We start from the raw sequence: 22,041 nt of genomic DNA, 5'->3' as shown, positions 1-22,041 counted from the left end.
TCCCTCCAGGTGGGCACATAATACAGTAAAATATATATGAAAAAGTAGATCCTCACTATCATATTGGTTTTAAGAAGCAGCAGGTTATCAGTATCAGTTTGAAAAAATATATATATCGTGAATCTCTAATTTACTTCTCTTTTTTTTCTTTTAACTTTAGGCAGTGCACGACGGAAACTCACCTGCACGATATGCAACAGGAAGTGTTCCTCCTCTCTCAATCTCCAAGAACATAGAAAGGTAAGGTTTTAGAAGAATATGCTAAGCAAATCCTAATTAATTAATTATGTGACAAAATGACTTTGGCTGATTTTCATGTTGAAGTTTGGTCTGTTTGGCAGTGTTTCACATAGGACTGCAATGTATCTGTGGCACTGGGTTGACATCTTGGTTTCATTTGCATAATTGACCATGATGCAAAACTGTGTGTGTGTGAAAACGGGCAAAACCGAGCGTTCTGACTTGTGTCATGTGACAAAAGGTGTCATGTCTGCTGAAATGTGCAACACAATTACATTTTTTAAACCTTTTTTAACAACACAACAAGTTATTGACTTGCGGTGGAGCGAGAGGAGTGTGTATGCGCCTTGTGACACGCATCATCGATTTTAAAAATGATATGTCCTCCATGGAAGTGTGCGCTGATTTTAACGATGTTCATCTCACTGTAGTCTCACGTCTAAAGGAGAAGCCAGCATGCCTTGTGGGCACTTTGTAAATAACAGTTAAAGCAGGGGTGTCCAAAGTTTTACAACGAGGGCCACATAGTGAAAAAAGAGGGCCACTGTTGATTTTGTATTGCAAAACATGTATGCTATGAACTTATATATAATTCAGAGTAAAAGGTAAAAAAAGCTATTATTAATGTCATTGAATATCTCCCTTTTTCCCGTTTTTGAGAGGTGACGGTAGAGTTTCTGTCTAGGAGAGATAGCAGTAGAGTTCCTGACCGGGTTGTTCAATAGGATATTAGGTGGTGAGAAGATGCCTCAGGAGTGGAGTGTGTTGTGTTCAAGTGTGTCGGTGGCCATGTGCAGAGCTGTGGCAACTACAGAGGTATAAAGCTAATTAGCCATACCATGAAGTCATGGAAAGAGTAGTTGAAGCTAGACTAAGGGCAGAAGCCAGCATCTGTGAGTAGCAGTATGGTTTCATGCCAAAACAGAGTACTACAGATGAAGTATTTGCTTTAAGAGTGTTCATAGAGAAATTTTCCTACCTGGCAGCATCCTTCTACCAATATATTCGCTGTCCCAACCATCTCAGTCTGGCCTAAAGTCATGACTTTATCTCCAAGGCCACTAACATGTAATGTCCCTATGTACTCCTTCCTGATCCTATCCAATGAGAACCTCAGCATCCTCATCTCTACCACCTTCAGTTCCGCTTTGTTTCTTTTTCATAACATTTTGAATTGAAAAAAAATGTCTTTGTCTTTAATATTTCAACTTTATGCTACTAAAATCACACTATTTTCCCCCATATGATTACAATGTGATTCTGGTAACAATACTCCTTTTTGTCATTAGATTGTAATTTTTTTCTCAATATTTTCATTAAATTTTTGTGAAATTACTGCTGATTTTTCAGTTTTTACTGTTTTTTGTGTGTGAAATTATGTTATATATCTTTAATGTGCCTCAAGCTAATAACAAAACAGGCGTGGGCTGCAAACGGCCCCCAGGTCGCACTTTTCACATCCTTGCATTCCGTGTGTGTTGCTGGTGCTGAGTGGTTGTGGCCCACATTTGGTAGTTGATTGTTGTGTCATCTTAACTGCTGTGTGTTGTGCTGTTTATTTATTATTATTTATTGCGTTGGAACCGTGAGTGAGACTGCCATTCTGTCTGTCTAGGCTGAATGGGTAATCCAGGTATCGCAAATCGCTGTAGTGCATCTGCATTGCAGCGCTAAGGCGACATCTACTGTGTGGAGTCGTAATGACAGGCCACGGAAAGTCCAATTATCATGTGTTTTTGAGATAGAATCTGGTGAGATAGAATCTTAAAAAAATCTTTCTGTGGCGGTCTAAATGTAATCGTGGTGGCCCGCCACAAATAAATGGATGTACAGGAAGTTGCTGTGTGGTGCTCATTTTCCAGCTTACTCCTTGGCCGCTGATAGATACATGAAATATTTGACTGCCACGCGTGCGACAAGAAGTTCATCTCCACCAATCAGCTGAAGCGACACATGATCACGCACTCAGGTGAGAACAATCAGCCTTGTCGTCGTTTGCCTCCACCCTCCCCTGATACCTGGTGGTCTGCATTTCCACGGCAACAGAGAAGCGTCCGTACACGTGCGAGATCTGCAACCGCTCCTTCAAGCGCCTGGACCAGGTGACGGCGCACAAGATCATCCACAGCGAGGACAAGCCGTACAAATGCAAGCTGTGCGGGAAGGAATTTGCACACCGGAACGTCTACAAGAACCACAAGAAGGTGAGGAGATCACTTTGTGTGATGAGTCGGGGTCTGGGTGGTGGCAGCAATCTGTGCGGTCTTGTTTACTTTGGGATTGAGGTGTCACTCACGCAGATAGATGGGGGGCAGACTGGGGGTTGGGGAGCCAACAGAAGCACTTTGAACTTTAATCCCACCCGAGCTGCTTGTCTTCATCAAGTCAACAAAAGCCCAAATGGAGTCTGGTGGATGATCCCCCTCGCTGCCATCCGCTTGGACAAACATGGCTGACAGCGCTCTGTTCTTCTCCCTGCAGACACACTCGGAGGAAAGACCCTTCCAGTGCGAGGAGTGCAAAGCTCTCTTTCGTACACCATTCTCTCTACAGCGCCACCTACTCATTCACAACAGTAAGAACACTTGCTCCTATTGGTAGATCAAGCTTTGCCCAAAATATGTAAATTCCATGACAAAAATATGTATACAGTCCATATACTCAGGGCTTAAAGTATCCCGGCACCGTGCCGGATCTCTGCCGGACCCAGACAAACACAAGGTCATTGTCGCCATGCGGTAGGGCTCTGAATGCAGCTATTGCCAAGCCCCTCCCCCTAACCGCTACTGTCCAATCTTACCATTATGCTGCAGAAGACAGAAGGTGTATGTTTTAGTGTGCTCTGCTCCAAGAAGCTAGTGTATACTATAAGGGTGGAGCCGAACCCCAATAAGGTATTCGGAACGGCATGAATGACTTTTTATACGAATAATTAATTGGAACAAATACTTTTAAAATGTTTGTATTAGGGAACAGTTAGGGAACTCAAACGCTCGTGGATCTGTGCAAAAAAGTTTCCGTGGATAAAAAAGTCGATGTATATTATAAGCAGTGTGCTTATATATATATATATATATATATATATATATATATATATATATATATATATATATATATATATATATATATATATATATATATATATATATATATATATAGCGAGAGAGAGCGAGAGAGCGAGAGAGAGAGAGACGTGAGACGAGAGAGATGTTCTACTGCAGGGGTCGGGAACCTTTTTGGCGAAGAGAGCCATGAAGGCCAGATATTTTAAAATGTGTATCTGTGAGAGCCATATACATTTTTTTAAACATTGAATGGAATAAAATGTGTGCATTTTTATGTAAGACCAACAGTTTTAGATATAATGGGCTCTAATTGTGTAGACCAGGCACAGTACCACACGCCAATGGGGTGTGGCCAGCACACTTTCGTGAGCAGCGCAGTGTCTAATAATAAATCAAATACTTGTTGCCATTAATACAACTTCTGCTGCTGCATAATTTTGCACCATACTCAGTATATTTCATTCTTTTGGCCATCTTTGCCAGAAGGCTTGTTTCTGCAGCTTTAGCTAGGTGACTATTTGACTAAAGGAGAAAAGTTTATATTTACATGTTGACATCTCAATGACCGAGGTAGACTACCGCATTACCCAGTAATAATCGAGTTTTGGTGTTTGACCTGGAAAATATCAGGAAAGATGGATATGGTTGGCCGTATTGCAGTAGAAAATAGATGGATGAATTAAAATGCATAAAAAAGTTGTTGATTTTGAATATTATTTTTAACAGTCATTTCTGTGATGTTTACTTTAAAATGTTAGCAAAAATAATTTTTTATTGTGGTAAGAAATGCTTGAGAGCCAGATACAGTCATCAAAAAAGCCCTACCTGGCTCCCGAGCCATAGGTTCCCTACCTCTGCTCTACTGTAAGCAAACATGGCTATTCAGCCATCCATTTCATATCGCTTATCCTCACTAGTGGAGCCTACCCCAGCTGACTCTGAGCGAGAGGCGGGGTACACCCCAGACTGGTTTCTAGCCAATCACAGGGCACACATTCACACATACATTCATACCCATGACTTCAACCTGACTGTGTAGCCTACACACAAAAAATGACAAAATATTCAATTTATTAACATTGAATCCTGCTTCCTTGAAATTCACTTATCGTGGTCGGAACCAATAACTGCATAAACATAAATGAGGCAGAAAATACAAAATTAGACAAATTTTTAACAGTAAAAATAGAAAAAAATGAGGCCTCCTCCAACCCCCAATCAAGTTTTCATCTTGTGACACCCCTAAGCTAATTTCTCCCGGCTTTCAGGCTGCTGGAGGACATGATGGACATCATGGGAAAATGTTGACGCTAAAGCCCTCCCCCAAAAAAACAGTGTTCCATTTAGTTGCATGTCGTAAGTGGTGCATGTCATGATCAGTGTGCCTGTTAATGCTCACAGCGTGGATATCAAACCATGCAACTTGTTAGAGATTTTTGTTTTTTAAAGGTCTTTATAGTCGAAATAGGTGTGTCCCAATGACGTACATTGTTAGCTAGCTCATATTAACTGTTTTTCTTGTGTTATAATGCACAGAAAAGGGAAAGAAATATGTATTCATGTTCACCTAAGGATTGGGAAAATACCAACAAAAGTGTATTTTCCCAGTTAAATCCATCCATAATGCAACCCAGCCCCCGATCAACATCACCAAGTAGGCGGAGCTTGGATACACTCGTCTTCCCAGCAAAGCATGCATGGGTGTCAACAGTGTGGTATAAGGGACCATCTTTGGAACTTGGCTCATTGCAGAAATAAAATTCCAGCAAAAGTGGAAAAATTTAGCAAAAAGCATCATGTAATGAGAAAAAGCTAATATGTTCATAATAATAACTAATAAAAACACAAAGATTTGTCTTTAAAATATTTTTAAAATGATTTTCAATGATAACTAACTAGCTCTGATTTAAGTAGACAAAGACAAGTTGACAAAACAAAAACAGTGAGCTGTATTATTATTTTTATTATATGTTATCATATCAGCTTTATTTGGTCACAAAATTGTTGACTAAAATATCTTCATCACATATCAGCATCACATTATGAGGCAAAATACACCTGCATTGTTTTTTGACTTGATTAAATGAAAAAGTCATATTTTTTCATTGTACTTTTCCTAAAATTCCTTCATGTTAGAACCTCGTCTCGTCTGGTTCTGGTGGACCTAACCTCATGCATCGTCTCGTCTCATGAGTCAGGTGTCTCATGGCCCTGCAATTCAAATAAGCCTTTGTTTATGGTTTGTTTATGGTTATGGTATTGTTTCAACAAGTATTAGCCCAAATGACTGAAGTATCGCAAGTATGGAGTATATCTAGAGTAGATTTGAGAGCAGGCAGAACTGGTATCGGGAGAGTGGATATTTGCAGATATGCAAGTGGCTGAAGAAGACGGCACTGACAAATGAAAATGTAGCGTTACGAGGTTATGACAGCACGTTAACTCCCCATTCAGGCGCCAGGAAAGGTTATTAATATGCTTGAATTGGAACATTTTTTGGAGCGCACACACTGTATAGCAAATAGGCTGTGGAAATGGAATAATCCCTGTGTAATGGGAACAAGGGCTCAGTGGAAGAAGAGGAAAAACAGTTTGAGGCCCATTTTACTTTTTTTTTCTTTAATTCGTTCAGCAAACACAAGCATTCCATGTTGAATTGAACACTTTGTCAAAGTGTCCTTCCAATGCATTGCCGCCGTCTTTGTGTCCACGTAACCACCTCCCACAAATAGAGGTAGGCTGTGCGTGATGAGCCTGAGTTTCCAGGCCAAACAATAGAGATTCCTCATGCCCTTCTTCTTCACATCTTCACGGGTGTCTGTCTGCAGGTGAGAGGACCTTCAAGTGCGACCAGTGCAACGCCACCTTCAAGAGGAAGGACACGCTCAACGTGCACATCCAGGTGGTGCACGACGGCCACAAAAAGTACAAGTGTGACCTGTGCGAGAAGGCCTTCGTCACGCCGTCCGTCCTCAAGAGCCACAAGAAGGTAAAAAAGTCCAACTGGGAACACGCCCACCCAGTTTGCCACCCAGTTTTGTATGTGTGTGTGTGTGTGTGCAGCTTTAACGTTAATGAACTGCATTTGTATACGGCTGTCTCCGAGAATTGTGGAATTGGTCCACTTTCGACATACACACAGCCATACAGAATTATTGGGTCAGTGAGGCCAATTCCTTCATGCTTACTGTAGACCAAAAACATTTGGGTTTGACCAAAAGATGATATGACAGCAGAGAGCAACAATTTACCTTTTTTCCACCTATTTCTGTTTTCCAACTTAGAACAGTGGTGTCCAAAGTGCATCCTCGGGGTCATTTACAGCCTGCAGCACATTCTAAACAAATCATTTAGCAAGAAAACTAAAAACAACAACAAATATTGAAAAAATCAGCAGTAATTGTACAAGACTCAAGTTGAAATATTAAGAGAAAAAAGTATTTTAACAAGAAAAATATGTAATTTTAGTAGAAAATAATTTGAAATAGTAAAGAAAAAAGATGTGACTTTTTCAGAAGATGTAGTATTATGAGGTTCAATAAAGTTCAATAAAGAAATAAAGTTCAAATGTTTTCTAAAAAGTTGAAATACAGTCTCTAAATGTTGTGGTTCAACGAGTTCTCCCTCGAAGATAACGTGGTTTTTCAGAAATTAATTGATTAAAGGGGACCTGTCATGCTAATTTTTCAACCCTTTGAGTTGTGGTCTCCATTAGAGGATCCATCTATCCATCCATCCATTTTCTATGCCGCTTATTCTCACGAGGGTCACGGGTATGCTGGAGCCTATCCCATAATGACACAAATAATCAAATAATGACACACAACATTGATGTCCCACATGGTCTCCTCCCATCACGTGTAGAAGTGGCATTTTTTTTTGGCTTCTTGCATTTAGTAGAAATAAGTTAGAGGCTAACTGGTTAGCTAGCTAGCGCACCTGCTAGCGGACGTCTTAAGTCCAGGCAGTTTAAGAGTTCCAGTGTGTTGTAAACAATGAACAATAAGAGTGTTAAGGTGACGATGGGGTGTTATTTCTTGTCTCTAACAATGTTAAAAACCTTATTTATGAAGTAATTATCAGGTTTTCTATCCTCTAACTACAAAATATTCAATTTATTAACATGGAATCCTAAATTGCTGAAATTAATGTAACGAGGTCCAATCCAGTGCCATAATCTTCATGATATTGTGAGGTTACTTTCGTGACTTTTTACATTACAAAACGACTTTTTTCTCTTCATATTTTCACTGTATTCTCTCAAAAATTGTACAAATTTTTACAGTTTTTTTGTCTGTCTCCAACTGCTTCAACTTTCACTAATATTCATACATACTTCTCATATTTGTTTAATATTTTTACTTTATTCCTATAATTGTATAACTTTCCCCCCAACCTAATTTTTAAAAAAGGAAAACTTTATTTTTGGACAAAAAAAAATTATATTTTTTTGCATTATTTTTCCTCATAATTTTGCTTTTTAATTTTCTTGTTAGAATACTTTTCTCTTAATATTTTCACTTTATTCTCTTCCAATTCCAGCTGTTTTTTCAATTTCTGCTGTTTTTTGCAATTTTGTTATTATGTTATGTTTTTTTTATTATTTTGACTTATTGTATTTTTCTTGTAGTTATGAATTTATTGCCATAATATTCTGACATTATTCTACTAATATTGCAATGTAATTTGTTGTTTTGTTTAGTTGTATTAATATTACGACTTAAAAAGTCTTCATTATTATTCAATATTTCAGCTTTATGCTACTAAAATGACGTTATTTTTTTCTCTAAAACTATGACATTATTCTCTACATCACAACTTTTTTTCACAACTTTTTTCTTAATATTTTGATGTAATTCTTGGAATATCACTGCTGATATATACATTTTTTTGGTTATTATTCCATACTTTAGTTTTTTGTTAAATCCTATTTTTAGAATGTGTAATATTCGGGCCAATAAATAAACAGCTGCAGGCCGCAAATGGTCCACGGGTCGGACTTTGGACACCCCTACACTAAAAAAATGTAAAAAGTGAAACTTAATCTATTGTGAAGTCAACAAAGTGACTTTGCAAAGTGTAGCTATTGTGACAGCTGTCAAAGCTGGCAGAGACATCCATCTTGACCAGCGAGGCCCATAAAAGCCCTGCATCGTATTCTGCCTTGATTAAAAATGGCAGTTAGTCCATCAGCTCTGCGGGCTTTCAAACCACAAACCGATCCCAGCGCACATGATGAGCCCTGAAGCTGACAATGTGTGGATCCAGGCCCAGATCAAGCAGCGTCTTGGCACGCGCTAAAGAAGAACACGCCTCTTGGGTTGTCTCCGAGCTGTAGGACGGCACACGGACGCGCCGGCGGATTTTTTGGGGCTGTGTGGACGGCACTGCGAGTCAAAGCCATGATCAAAGTGAACTCGCAGAGAGACGACAACCTGCTGGCTGGGCGCGCTCGGCTTCCATTGTCGTCGTTGCCGTGCTGCAAACTTTGCCCTTGTGAACTAATGACAAATATTTATCAATGCCACGGCAAGTTAGGCTCAGTGTTTGCGTTTGCAGCGTGCTACGTCTGATTGTGCAGGCATGATGTCAATCAAAAGAAACGACCCGTCATCCCAGTTTGATCTCACAGCCATTATCTTAAATGAAAAAGAATCAGCTCTCAATCATTGCTTCAACTGAGAAGTGATTGTCCAAAAAAGAAGAGCCTCTCACGAAAGATGAGTGGTATCCATCACAAGCACATTTTTAAAGCTGCAACTCAAATGAACTCAACTCAATCTTTGCATATTTTTGTCTCAAAACACTCAAAAATATTCATCAAAAAGTCCAGTGTCAAAAGACATTGTGTCAAGCCTTTCAGGTGATTGGGAACCATTCATTTTTCGACAGAATGTAGTACAGAGATATACTACAGTATACTGTAGTACAGATATGTACTACAATTTATGGCCCTGTGGCACATTCTCAAACAACAGCAAAAATGTAAACATCAGCAGTCATTTTACTAGAATAAAGTCAAACTCTGAGTTGAAATGTATCATTCTCTTTGTTTCTGTGGGCCAAAGACAATGATTTCACTTTTTGCTGGAGAAAGTTGTTTTGCATCCACACACTGATGTGTTTGATGCAGGGACAATAAAGTAAAGTACATCTGCAGGATCATGTAGATGTGAGTGTCATCTGCATAGTTGTGGTAGGACACATTGCAGCTGTATATTAGCTGTTACAAATTGAACAATAGCGGCTCCAGGATTGACCCCTGGGGAACCCCACAGGTTATAGCCATTTGGTCTGAGACACAGTTACCAATTCCAACAAAGTACTTTCTATCCTCCAGAGCTTGCCACCCAGTTTTCTAACCTCTGTAGTAAGATCACATGGTCAACTGTGTCAACAATGTTGGGAATGATCTTTTACAGACAGCTTATTGTATCATGCTTTTGTAGATCAGGACAGTGTGTGGAATGAATGCACTCCGGAACTGGACGAACTATAGAACTGTCTCATCCAATTCATCATCTGAATCTTGTTTATCATTGCATTTTCCATTTCTTGTCAGCTATTACATTATGAATTCTTTTATTATTTAGAGGCAGATGAATGAATTGATTGGCTGCGTAAGTAAATGCGATCCCCTTATTGGCTGGACAGTGTTGGTCATTGAGTTGTTGAAAACCGGTACCGAAAAAATTATCTGTTTATTTTATTTACAGTCCAGGTTGGATTTGACTTTGTTGCGCTGCAAAGATTTGCTGTGCGCTAAGTACACAAAATCAGTGTGCAACTGAGGAAACACCGCTTGTCATTCCCAGGTGTGTTGTGTATATATTTCCCCTTTTTTGCAATGCCACTGTAGTTTGAATCCTTTTTTGCGTGTCGGTTTCGGAGTAGGCGTGTACAGTATTTTCTGGAGTTGCCTGGCGGCTTTCCGTCTTGGTGCTTTTTGAGTGTGAGCGTGTACCTGCATGTACTGTACATTTAGCAAATTGTACCAGGTCATCCCCGCTCTGTTGGTGCAAATTACAGGTTGGAAAGCCTTCCATTGGTAGTGGGTGTGAAACATTTTCCAGTCATTCCATTTGAAAAGAGGTGCTTGCACTGTCTGTCCCTGCGGCAATGAGTTTACGACACTGTGTTTTCTGTACAACAATAACGTGCACGCCAACCAGAAAGCACAGCTGTTTGTGGACCGGAGTTGTGTCTGGAGGTTTGGAGCACTGCACTTGGTATGGCGGCTGAGTTGTGGGGCCAACATGTCTGAGCGTTGGGGGTGGGGTTCACAAGATGTTGCAACTAACAAGCCGGGAGAGGAAGTGAGAATAAGACAAAGGTGTCTGGGGGTTCCGTCTTTCTTTCCATGCGCTTCCATGTGTACGTTTCATAAATCAGGGCTGTCCATAGGTGTCTCCAGCCTTGGCCAACTCAGTAGAAATTAAGTTCATAGATATATTGTGTATTGTCATGTATATATTCTTCTTCAAATTATTTTTTTATATTGTCTCATCTCATTCTCTTGTATTGTCTCATCTCATGAACCGAGTGTATCGTGTCACCCCTAATTATTAGTATCAATTTCACTCTTTGCTCAAGTTTTTCCCCTTTTGCAGTTATTTTTCACTTTCCAAATATGTTTTATGAATATATTTGTGAAAGACAGTTATAGAGTGAAGCCGTGAAATTCGAAAGGCAAAGTAGTATTGACTTTTTAGCATCAAATTATGATTCATTGAATACCAAAATTTATTGGATACTGCTTAATCATGGATTAACTGTTGCAGCTCTAGATTTCTCACAGGTTCGTATGGTAAATCCACCTATCACAAGGCATGACCGTTTGTTCTGTGTGATGTTGGAAAGCAGTTTTGTCCATCATGTCACGTCACTTAATCCAGGTGTGGCTTGTATGCTTCACACAGACGCACACAGGCGAGAAGGAGAAGATCTGCCCATACTGCGGACAAAAGTTTGCCAGCAATGGCACACTGAGGGTCCACATCCGCAGCCATACAGGTTAGTGCTATCATTGCTAACAACGGTGTTCATTAATTATTGTGCACTCCTACTTTATACTTTGTATTTTACTTGACATTTTAGTTGACTAAAATGTAATGGCTGACCAGTCCAGGGTGCACCCCGCCTCTCGCCCGTTGTTAGCTGGGAGAGGCTCCAGCATACCTCCGACCCTAGTGAGGATAAGTGCTATAGAAGATGGATAGATATTTTTATTGCTGATGCAAACGTCCTATACATCCTGGTCACATTAAATTCAATAGTGTTTCTCACCTTCTGCATCAAATTACTCTCACTGGCAACTGTCTTTAGCAGTCACAGTCAATACAAAATTTAGTGGAACGACTAGTTTTTTTACATGCAATATTGTCGTAAAATATATATGAAATATACGAAAACAGAGGGAACATTTTAACAAAAATTTCAGGAGAAACACACTAACTGTTTTGAAAACGGAGGGAACATTTTGTGAGAATTTTCAACAAAAATGTAATTATACAAAATCCATGGCATAATATCAGCTAAAATTGTACCCAACTGGATTGTACAAAAACTGGATTGTACAAAAACAGAGCCAAAATTTTTGCAAAAATTTCCAATGAAAACCAAACTGTATGACAACTGTCACATACACAACAGCTGCAGAATTTTTGTGAAAAACTTAAATCAAAACTGATACAGGGGTTGATCGGGGGCAACATTTTAGCAAAAGTATTTGATGAAAATCACATCACATGAAAAATGGGGCAGACAAGGCTAAATTTTAGTTCAAATTTTCACCCATCCATCTATTTTCTGTACCGCTTATCCACATTAGGGTCGTGGGGGAATGCTGGAGCCCATCCCAGTTGACTCCCGGCAAGAGGCAGGGCACACCTTGGGCTGGTCACTAGCCAATTGCAGGGCAATCGCAGAATTTTCAACAAAAATCAAATCATATGAAAATAGTTTTTTGTGAAAATTGATAGCACCCAAATAATATAAATATTGGATTGTGCCAAAAAGTATTTTTTTTTTTAATTGCACAAAAACTATGGTGTACAAAAGCAGCTGTAAAATTTTAGCAAAAAAATTAAAAGAAAACTGAATTGGACAAAAACTAGGGCATATGAAAACCAAGGCAAAATTTTAGCAAAAATAATGGCCGAACATAGCATCATATGAAAACTGGACCGGACAAACTGACTCCTTTTATACGTGCAATATTGTCTTAAAATATAAGGATGGGTTACAAAAAAGGAGGCAAAATGTTAGTGAAAACGGACTCTTGTGCAACCTGCAGCATACAAAAACTGAGGGAACATTTTAGCAAAAGATTCAGGAAAACACAGTATCTTACACGAACTGTTTTGAAAACTGAGGCAAAATGGTAGTGAGAAATTTCAAGAAAAATCAAGTCGTACAAAAACCCAGGCATAATTTTAGCAAAGGTTTGGCAAAATCAGAATTGTACAAAAATTGGATTGTACAAAAACGGATCAAATTTTTTAGCAAACATTTCCAATAAAAACAGAGTTGCACAAGAACAAAATGTGAAGAACAAAAACAGCTGCAAAAGTTTAGTGAAAATTTTCAGTGGAAACTGAATTGTACAAAAACTGGGGCATATGAAAACCAAGACAAAAGTATTAGCCACAATGTTTGTCGACAAGCGTATGAAAGGTGGACAACTTGGGCACAACAGCAGAACGGGATGTTGGTGAAGACTGTGATGAGGAAATCCATGAAGTAGTTGAATACTTTTCTATGCAGATTGTCTTTCCTCTTATGTTAAAATGTGTCCCATAGGCTCCAGTCCCAATAGAGCACTGGGATGTTCATTAAACTGCCTTGACGCATTCCTTTGCGTCTCCTTACCAACCGAACTAAGAACGAACACACACACACTTCTTCCTAATTCGCTTTTCCGGTGTCTTGTTCTCTCCTGGTTGTCGCTGTCTTGTCATAGTGTCAAGACAAAGTGTGTCAACTTTCATATGGATGCCAAGTTTCTGTGTAAAAGGTGCACGTGAATAAATGCTGGTACTCCCGTTGGTGCTTTCAGATTCTATTTCCTGGGCTATGTGTGTGTGTGTTGGGCTCATTTTAAAGATAACTTGATGAACAGATGCGCTAGAATGTGGTATGCCCGGGGCTCTTTTGCTCAGTGGCTAGCGCTGTCGACTTCCATAAATCTCAATAAGTGGGATGTGTGGACGCTGGATGGAGCCCGGTGTGACAGGTGTGTATAATTTTCAGACAGTCCCATTATAATGTGTAATGAATACTCCTGTGGTGGGCTTCCACAAATAAAATACAATTTGCCAGATTGTTCATCATTGATCAGCAATATCTTCAATATCTTCAACTTTATGTCACTGTGTGGGAGTGACAGGAAGATAAGTTCTGGCTTGCATGGTGGGGAGCAGGGGCAGCTTGTCGGTTGTCATGAATTGAATGAATTGACTTTTTTAGACCTTTTGTAAAGAAACAATGACTTCTAGTAGGGTACAACTTACTGCACCTGCACTGCTGACAAATGAAATGATGCATGATGCATGGGTGCACGTCCTGTTTGACCCTCGGCCCACACTACAGTTTAAGGAAACACTGGTGTAGGAGAGTTGAGAACAAATATTGATGAGATTTGGAGAAAAAAAATGCTATTTTGAAGTTTCAAATCTCTGGCGGATAGCTCTCTCGACAAGACCAAACTTATTTGTGCCGTTGTGAGTTGTCCCGGGGTACGTCGCCTGTTAAATATCGGTGAGAAGAGAAGGTCCTGGAGCACTGCCGGTATTTTTTTATTGTCCTTTATACAGTGGTACCTTGGCATAGGAGTGTCCCACCTAACGAGTGTGAGCCTCCTCCGGATTTTTTGCTTTGGACTGCAAGCTAAAATTTTGGTTACGAGCTGCAAGTTATTGGCAGGCATAGCCGAGGACAGCTTTTAGGGGCTTGTGTCAATGTGACAATAAAAGTTGCATGTTGCGTCATACTTCCACGCTGTTGAAGTGGCCAGACTAAGGAAAGTGCGATAATGTGTTTGTAAAAGATGTGTATGTCTGTGTAAAAGAGTGTTTGGAAGTGAAGTAAATGAAGTTATACCCACGTCTGTGAACTACTGACTGTTCTCTTTTGTTTCTTGTCCATATTCATTTTTCCAACACGCTGTTTTCATTTCACTTGGTTGGTGGGTGGTTTTGCAAATTTAGATTGGTAACGTTAGTCACAATGATATTTTGTGTGTTAAATATGGACAACATATCATTAATAATGATTACATATTTTCATGTATTGACAGCCCCAATAGATATATTTGAAGATGATTTGGAATTCATACTGACAGACATAAAGCAAAGAGTAAACATGACTGTCAACAGCCACAAGAGGCCACTCTGGTGGAATGTGGATGAGATCGGGAGCTTGGTGAACTTGTTTAGTACTAACTTGCTGTGTGGACTCGCTGGCTCATTATGTTCATTTAGCCTATTGAGCCTCCCAGGTATGTTCCTTGTAGCTTAGGAGTGCCAAATGTTTCTCCAGCGAGGTCCACGTAGTGGAAAAATTAAAGGATGCAACATTGCCATTTTGATATTTTGGAACTATGCGACAAGGTTATATGTATGTATATCTCAAAAAGATAAAACCTGGTGATAAAACCTATTATTATTATCAACTTCTATCTTGTCCCCCCTTTTTTAATTTTCCAAATATTTCATCTTTCTTCTTATATAATTTTCATAAATTTTCTTTTGTGAAATTATGACTTAATTCCCATAATGTTATGATCTTTTTTCTTCAAAAGTTGACCTCTATGCTGCTAAAATGATATTATTTTTTTCTCATAATGTAATGAGTTTATTGTCTTAAAATTGCAAATGTCAAAAGGCCCCCTGGCTGTACTGTTTGCACCCATGGTGTGGTGTGTAGGTGTAGGTGTAAGTGAGTAGGTGAACATGTGGTAGGTGAACATCGCGACCCCCCCTGTGTACGGTATTGTTGTCCTTGAGTAACTTGCCTTTCCACATTGTATTTGGGATTTTTGTGAATGAAATTTCAAAATAAATGGCACTTATAGTCCAGTGCTTGTTTTTTTTCCCACATATCGTGCTTCGGCATTCGTGCATAGCCTTCCTTCTGTCTGAGAACAAGGTGACCTTGACTCACAGTAGTTTTTCCCCATCGCACAAAAATGCAACAAACGCGCACAGAAACAACCCCACCTATAGAAGAAGGGGGGAGATTTACAGCCAGCCGGGGTCAAAGGTGCTGCGGCTGGATGCTTTCTTGGAGTGGTCTTTTCTCTCTTTACTCCTTTCTTTCTTTGAGGTGTCCCCCTCGGCTCCCACCCCTCCCCCAGCATTCCTCCCTTTTGTTTATTTTACATAAATACAATCAAGACTGGCACACACTGCTTTACATTCACTGCTACACGCACGCAAAGCAAGCTGCTGACAAAGATGGAGACCAGCCGTAACATGTGTGTCTTCTACACAAGGGTGCCTTTTTTTTTTAAAGCAACATGCTACCATACTAACCAGAATGGAGTGGAACCTCATTTGTCGTTATTAATTCCTTCTGAAAGGTCCTGAAAGGAGAACCATGACTGAGTCAAGTTTACTATATATCTGAAGCGTACGAAAATTTCAGCCAAAAAGAGAATTTTACACAAGCTGAAGTGTACAAAAGTCATTTTAGACGAATACAGACACTCACAGAAGCAAATGTGTACAAAAACCTAGGCAAAAATCTCTGAAAAAAAGACAATCCTACACAAGCCGAGGCGTTCAAAGGCAGATGCGAAATTTTAACGTTTGGCTGAACGAATCTCACTACAGCTGGAGCCAACAAAAATGGTGTTAAAATGTTAGGGGTAACTTCTGCTGGAAGCATGTGGCGACCTACAAAACAACATGTTTTCATTGCATGTGTCACTTTGACAGCTGTTTTGCTATGCTTCTATAGTTATTTATATGCCAAAGACTATATGGTGATTGCTATCGCAAGATGTGGCAGTATATACCACAGCATGGATTTTGGGTCATATCCCCAGGAAGACGTTTTTTACCAACTGCGAGGAATCTCCGACCTCCAGCAACGTCTGAAATGAGCAGGAAGCTTGGTGGTGTTTGTCTTCCTGCCTGGACCGGAACAAGCCAGCATTGATTATTTACCTGCTATACTGAAGACGTTGGAAGGATCCCAGGAGGTTTCCAATCCCTATCCCATTCCCAGTGCGATGATAGAAAAAGGGGTCAAGCGAGAAACGGAATACATGAAATGCGGAGACGTAAATCTCGGAGCAGTCGGCAAGACGCGCGCTGTATATTTAGTTTGGATTTAGTTTCCTTTCATTCTTGTTTGATCCCGCTCAACTCCAACAAATTAGCTGTCGTGCCGCAAAAAAGGCTGGCGCGGCCGCCATGAGATCACCAACAAGCCATAAAATGTGAGCTGTCAGAAAGTGGAGCGGAGTGTCGGCCGGCGACCTCTCTGTATTGTTGACGGATGCTCAATTCTCCTTTTGGCTCCTTCATCCGCTGTAAATAGGCCCATCTCCACATCACAGCACAGCGAGAGTGCTGTGTTTTCCCACCGTGCGTTCACACCACAATGTGGGATGGGGAGGAATATTGAGGCCGTAACGCCGTGTCAGTCTGACATCATTGGAAAAGTAGCAGTAGGCAGTGTAAGCTCTGGGAACGGCGTTCCAACAAAGCAGGCTTCTGTGCTTCTCGAACCTCAAATCCCAAATAGCAAGACTTTTCCAGCATTCTCACAAACGATTTTGGACCAATAAGTCCAACTTGCATGATTTGTATCCCTTTCCCCAATGCTAGCCTCCCATTTGACCGGGCCTGGGACCAGCCTCCATGTTGGGATGGGCGTTGGGGCACAGGCGGGGAACGAGCTGCATGAAAACATGTGCCACTGTGCTACCGATTCCCTTTTTGGGAATCTTTCATCTTCTCTTCAAAGTGGACTGAAATCACCACAAGGCAATTGTGTCCAATGTGTGGCTGTTTTTTATTGGAGCACAGTACTTTTTAAAAATATAATTTAACAGGCAGTAACAACAAAATGGAAATATCTGCAATCATTTTACAGAAGAAATTGTAATCTGACCAGAAAATGTTGTAATATTACTCAAATAACCTAATATTATGACGAAAAATCCCAGCATTTTATTAGCATAAAGTTGAAATATTCAAGAAATGAAAGCTGTAACATTATGAAAAACAGACAAAATATTTAAGTTGTAATTTTTGGAAAGTTAGGTTGGGGAAAAAGTTTGAATATTAATCCGGAAAAAAGTCCAAATATTTTTGTGACTGAAGCCATAACGACATTTCGTTGGCAATTTCACTACTGTGTTTTTGTGCAATGACAATAAAGGGAGTCTATCTATCTATAATATTACAAAAATAATCATTTACACAGATTAAGATTTAGAAGAAATAGTTGGAAAATGTAAAAATGAATACTAATAATAAACTTTTTCACCCATATGACAAAGCTGAGCAGCATTTTTTTCCTTGGACTATATATCACAGCTTAGCCCATCTACAAGTGTTGCTTTACAAAATATCAAAGTTGCAATATTTTAGGAGACATTTCCGCCAAAACTAAATCGTACAAAAGTTGAGGTGTACGAAAACTGAGGCAAAATCCAACAAAAACAGAATCCTACGCAAGCAGACACATTTGAAAATCAAAGCACATTTTTTGCAAAAATTCCTGTATGAAAACTGAGGCAGAATTTTAGCTGAAAATTCAGATGTACAAAAACTGATGCAAAACCTTCCGACAAAAACAGAACTGTACACAAGCTGTGAAATTTGAAAAGCGAAGCAAAATTTTTCCTAAAATTTCTGTACGAAAATCAAATGTATGTAAACTGAGGCAGAATTTTTGTGGAAACTTCAAATGAAAACTGAACCTTACGTAAACTGAGGCGTACAAAAGCTGAGGCAATACAGTACAGTAAAGTCTCGTTATATCGATATCGGTTATAACGAATTACTGCTTATTACGATACTATTTTCATTTCCCGGCAAATTTCTAGTCTTTTATGATATAATTAGTTCCGTTAGTACGATACCCGGTTATTATGATAATCCGGTTACTACGATGCCCTTTTCATCTCCCGCCAGCCAATTTGGTCTGCTTATATCGATACAAAAGCAGCTTAAATCAATCTCTTTGCTTAAGGATTTCAATACCAAAAATGAACACGGCGAACGGCTGCTTCCAGTCAACTTTATTTTTCACACTTCCACCACCAGAGCACAGCACACACACCGATTCCCGCACTTCCTGGTTCACAGGTCATGCTCAACCCGCCCCACATAGCTGGCCAAACACAATGCCTGCAACAGAAGAACCAACTGACATAGCATACACACCTATTCCAACGAAGACACAAGCGTACAAATACATGTATTTAATTGTGTTGTATTCAGATATCTTTTTATCGCTTGCAATAATCACTGTTTTTCACATGTTCATGCTGCCGTTCTTTGGTTTCTCTCGTGTGTATAGATTCTATACAGGCAAGTGTTTGGCCAGCGATGTGGGGCGGGTTGAGCCGCAAGTGCGGGAATCGGTGTGTGTGCTGTGCTCTGGTGGTGGAAGTGTGAAAAATAAAGTTGACTGGAGGCAGCCGTTCGCGTGTTCTTTTTTGGTATTGAAATCCTTAAGCAAAGATTGATTTAAGCTGCTTGACATTGTTCTATACTATAGAACAATGTCGAGTGCATTATTGCCCACTTTTACTGCAGTTCGGCGCAGGATCGGATATATCGACAGTCCGGTTATATCGATATTTTTTCCGACTCCCGACAATATCGATATAACAAGACTTTACTGTATTTTAGAAAAAAAACCCTTTAATCATATTAAAAGCGTACAAAACATGGGTGAACATTCAGTGCTTCCCCCCCAAGGGACAGAATTTTTTTTGCATCCATCAATTCTAAATACTAGACACTGATGATATTGATTCATTTGAACTTCAAAATGAAACCAGGAAAATGCAACAAAATGAAGCACATACCAGCATAGAGTCATGTTGAGTACTATAAATTTGTACATGTTGGTAGGTCTGCATTGAAATGAAAGCCTCTCACGCCCTCCCCTCAGGGGGCCCGCCTCACTATGTGAGAGGCACTGCATTATACATATACTTGGATATACTATAGTGTAAGTCACAGAAGAAGCTAGGCTAGAGCCATACCGTATCTGCTCGACTAACGATATGGTTGGTAGACATCAATCCCAAGAGCATCTTGAAACAGGCTCTGTAAAGAGCATTTAATACACCCCATTCTTGTTTTCAATAGTCCCCGCAATGCAAAACTCTCATTTAGTCAAACTCCCCAAGCCAGGAATTAGTCACGGCCCAGGTTGGAATACTAAGAACAATCCATGATGTGACAGTCCCAATAACATCATCCGGTCCAAATCACTGTCATGCTAAAATGATGTCGCGTGTAACGGCTGCCAGTGTGCCCCAGATCAACTTGCGCTTCCAGATTTTTCCCCCAAAAGCAGCAAGAGCTGCGGCTTTGATGATGAAGCCTTGCTGTAATTCACCAAACAAGCTTGTCATTTTCTCTGATTGTCCTGCAAATATCCCGTCACTGCGTGTTGAGATGGCGCTGGCACCACATCACAGCAGCGCCAAGAGCTCACGTGTTCGCTTCGGCAAGTAGACAACTTCAATGAACCTCCCGTTTTTAAACTCCTTTCTGTTCAAATAATCATCATTTGTAATACTAATTGTGTGCAGACGTGACTTAGAGAGCACAGGAGTACATTTTTAACATCAGCTCGCAGAGTATGGAACACAGATTGTTTGCCACCACTGTTGTCGTGGTTACAGCCCTGTAAAGCGTCAATTACTGTGCCAGGGCTGCACCAGCTAAACCAAGTCCAAAGTGCGGCTTGTGGCTGTTTTTTTATTGACTCGCAGTACATTCTAAAAATATCATTTAAAAAAAACAGGAAAAATAGAAAAATCAGGAGTAAGTTTACAATAATTAAATCAGAATAATTACAGGAAAGTCCTAATTACATGAAAGGGTAAAAAATGAATGAATGAATGAATGAATGAACTTCATACTACTACAAATGTTTATGAAATAATAAAGGGGACCTATGATGCTTTTCACCTTTCTGATCTATAAATGTAGCCCTGAAAGGAGTTTGGGATGGCTCAAAACGCTCGGTTCCAGAGGGTGTTGGACAACTGTTCCTTTGTGATGTACACTCTCTGCCCTCCCCCAAGCGCTGCTTCCCCCGCCCTCCCTGTTTACATTGCTAACAATGCCTCGTAAAAAGTGTTTATTTGGATGTAACGGAACCCCACATTTGTTTCCATTTCCTAAAGACACCACAATCAGGCACAAGTTGTTGGAGTTCCTGATTCCCTACCAGACAAAGAAATGCATTTTATTCTGTGAACGGAATTCCACACTGGACTGTTTAGTAAACATGGGTCGCTATGCAGCTGGACTAGCCTACACACTTTCCAACGTTACTTGGTGGTGTGGAAAATGTATCAGTGTCCTAACTGTTTATTTTGTGTAAGTCATGGAAAAAAACCTGTTGTCTCTGTATCTGTAGCATTATAGAGTGTGCATACAGGGAGTGGGGTTGCTAATAGCCGTTACCCACCCTAATCATTGTATCTACCCAAGTTTTTTAAACACTGGTAGTCCCGCAAAAAACATTTAATGACCACATTACACATTATGGATGCTGTAGAAATAAACGTTAAAATGCTAATACTTAGCATTGAAAGACATCCTGAAGTAACCTCTTTTCTTGAGAAACTTTGGATTGTACAGTTTCTACTTCCAGATCGGTTTTGGGATCCAACACATATGGATGTCTGTTAAAAGCACATACAGAACATTACAAGAAGATAAATAGGCATTTATGATCAACTCTGATGAAGTAGCGGCACAACACCGGAAGTCCTTCGGAGCACTTCAGAGTGTGACCAACCACAGCTGGAATAGGTGCAAATTCTGGAAGAACTACAACACTTTCTTTGCTGGTTATCGTGTGTACATAGCTGTTCTATAGGACTCCACAACTCAATCCCCTTTAATGTAAACAAATCTGAACTATCCCTTTAAGAGTTCCATTCTAGAAGTGAGATATGCGGTTGCATCAGTAGCAGCCTCCTGGATGGATAAGGATCAGCCATACATCCTTGCATGAATGGATTGTGGAGACATAAACCGGGTATCGCAAGACTAGCAACCGCTTGACAGTCCACTTCTTAAACAACGCGAGAGTCTGAGCTGACGGCAAAATTATTTTTATGAATGCTTTGTAGCTTAGCATGACTGATGACAAGAATGGATGTATGTATGGATGAACGTATGTACATGATAGTAGTCTAATTTATTGTTCAATTATATTTATTTATGATTTATTATGTATTGTATAAAACTAAGACAGGAACAACATCAAATTAAAAGCACTAAATGAATACAGAGTCACCATCCACCAGTACAAGCCTGGACTGGGGAGGTGCACCAACACATACAAAATATCCACATTAGCACTCAAAAAGGTAATCAATTCTGATATATAATTTAGAGCATATGCCTCGGCTGTGGCAAATGTTTGCTGTTGTGATGATGAGCTAGCATGTGCACTAAGGTATGGCTATCTGACATGTGCAAGAAGTGTTTAAGGAAGCAGAGAGGCGCTACTCGTAATGGAA

At 39.9% G+C, this 22,041-nt stretch overlaps 1 protein-coding gene across 1 annotated transcript in view; it reads left to right on the top strand.

Moving 5' to 3' along the window:
• Window positions 1-22,041, top strand: part of prdm5 (PR domain containing 5) — a 46,805-nt gene that overhangs the window by 11,248 nt on the left and 13,516 nt on the right. Inside the window, exons 8-13 of the mRNA XM_058073727.2 lie at window positions 161-240; window positions 2,125-2,209; window positions 2,287-2,444; window positions 2,722-2,815; window positions 6,134-6,294; window positions 11,225-11,318. Coding sequence (XP_057929710.2) covers window positions 161-240; window positions 2,125-2,209; window positions 2,287-2,444; window positions 2,722-2,815; window positions 6,134-6,294; window positions 11,225-11,318 — 672 coding nt within the window. The remainder of the gene's footprint in view (window positions 1-160; window positions 241-2,124; window positions 2,210-2,286; window positions 2,445-2,721; window positions 2,816-6,133; window positions 6,295-11,224; window positions 11,319-22,041) is intronic.

The sequence above is a fragment of the Doryrhamphus excisus genome, linkage group LG4, assembly GCF_037039965.1.
Source record: "Doryrhamphus excisus strain RoL-2023G ecotype Guam linkage group LG4, RoL_Dexc_Guam_v1.1, whole genome shotgun sequence".
Lineage (NCBI taxonomy): Eukaryota > Metazoa > Chordata > Actinopteri > Syngnathiformes > Syngnathidae > Doryrhamphus > Doryrhamphus excisus.
This window is presented reverse-complemented; position numbering and strand designations above follow the sequence as displayed.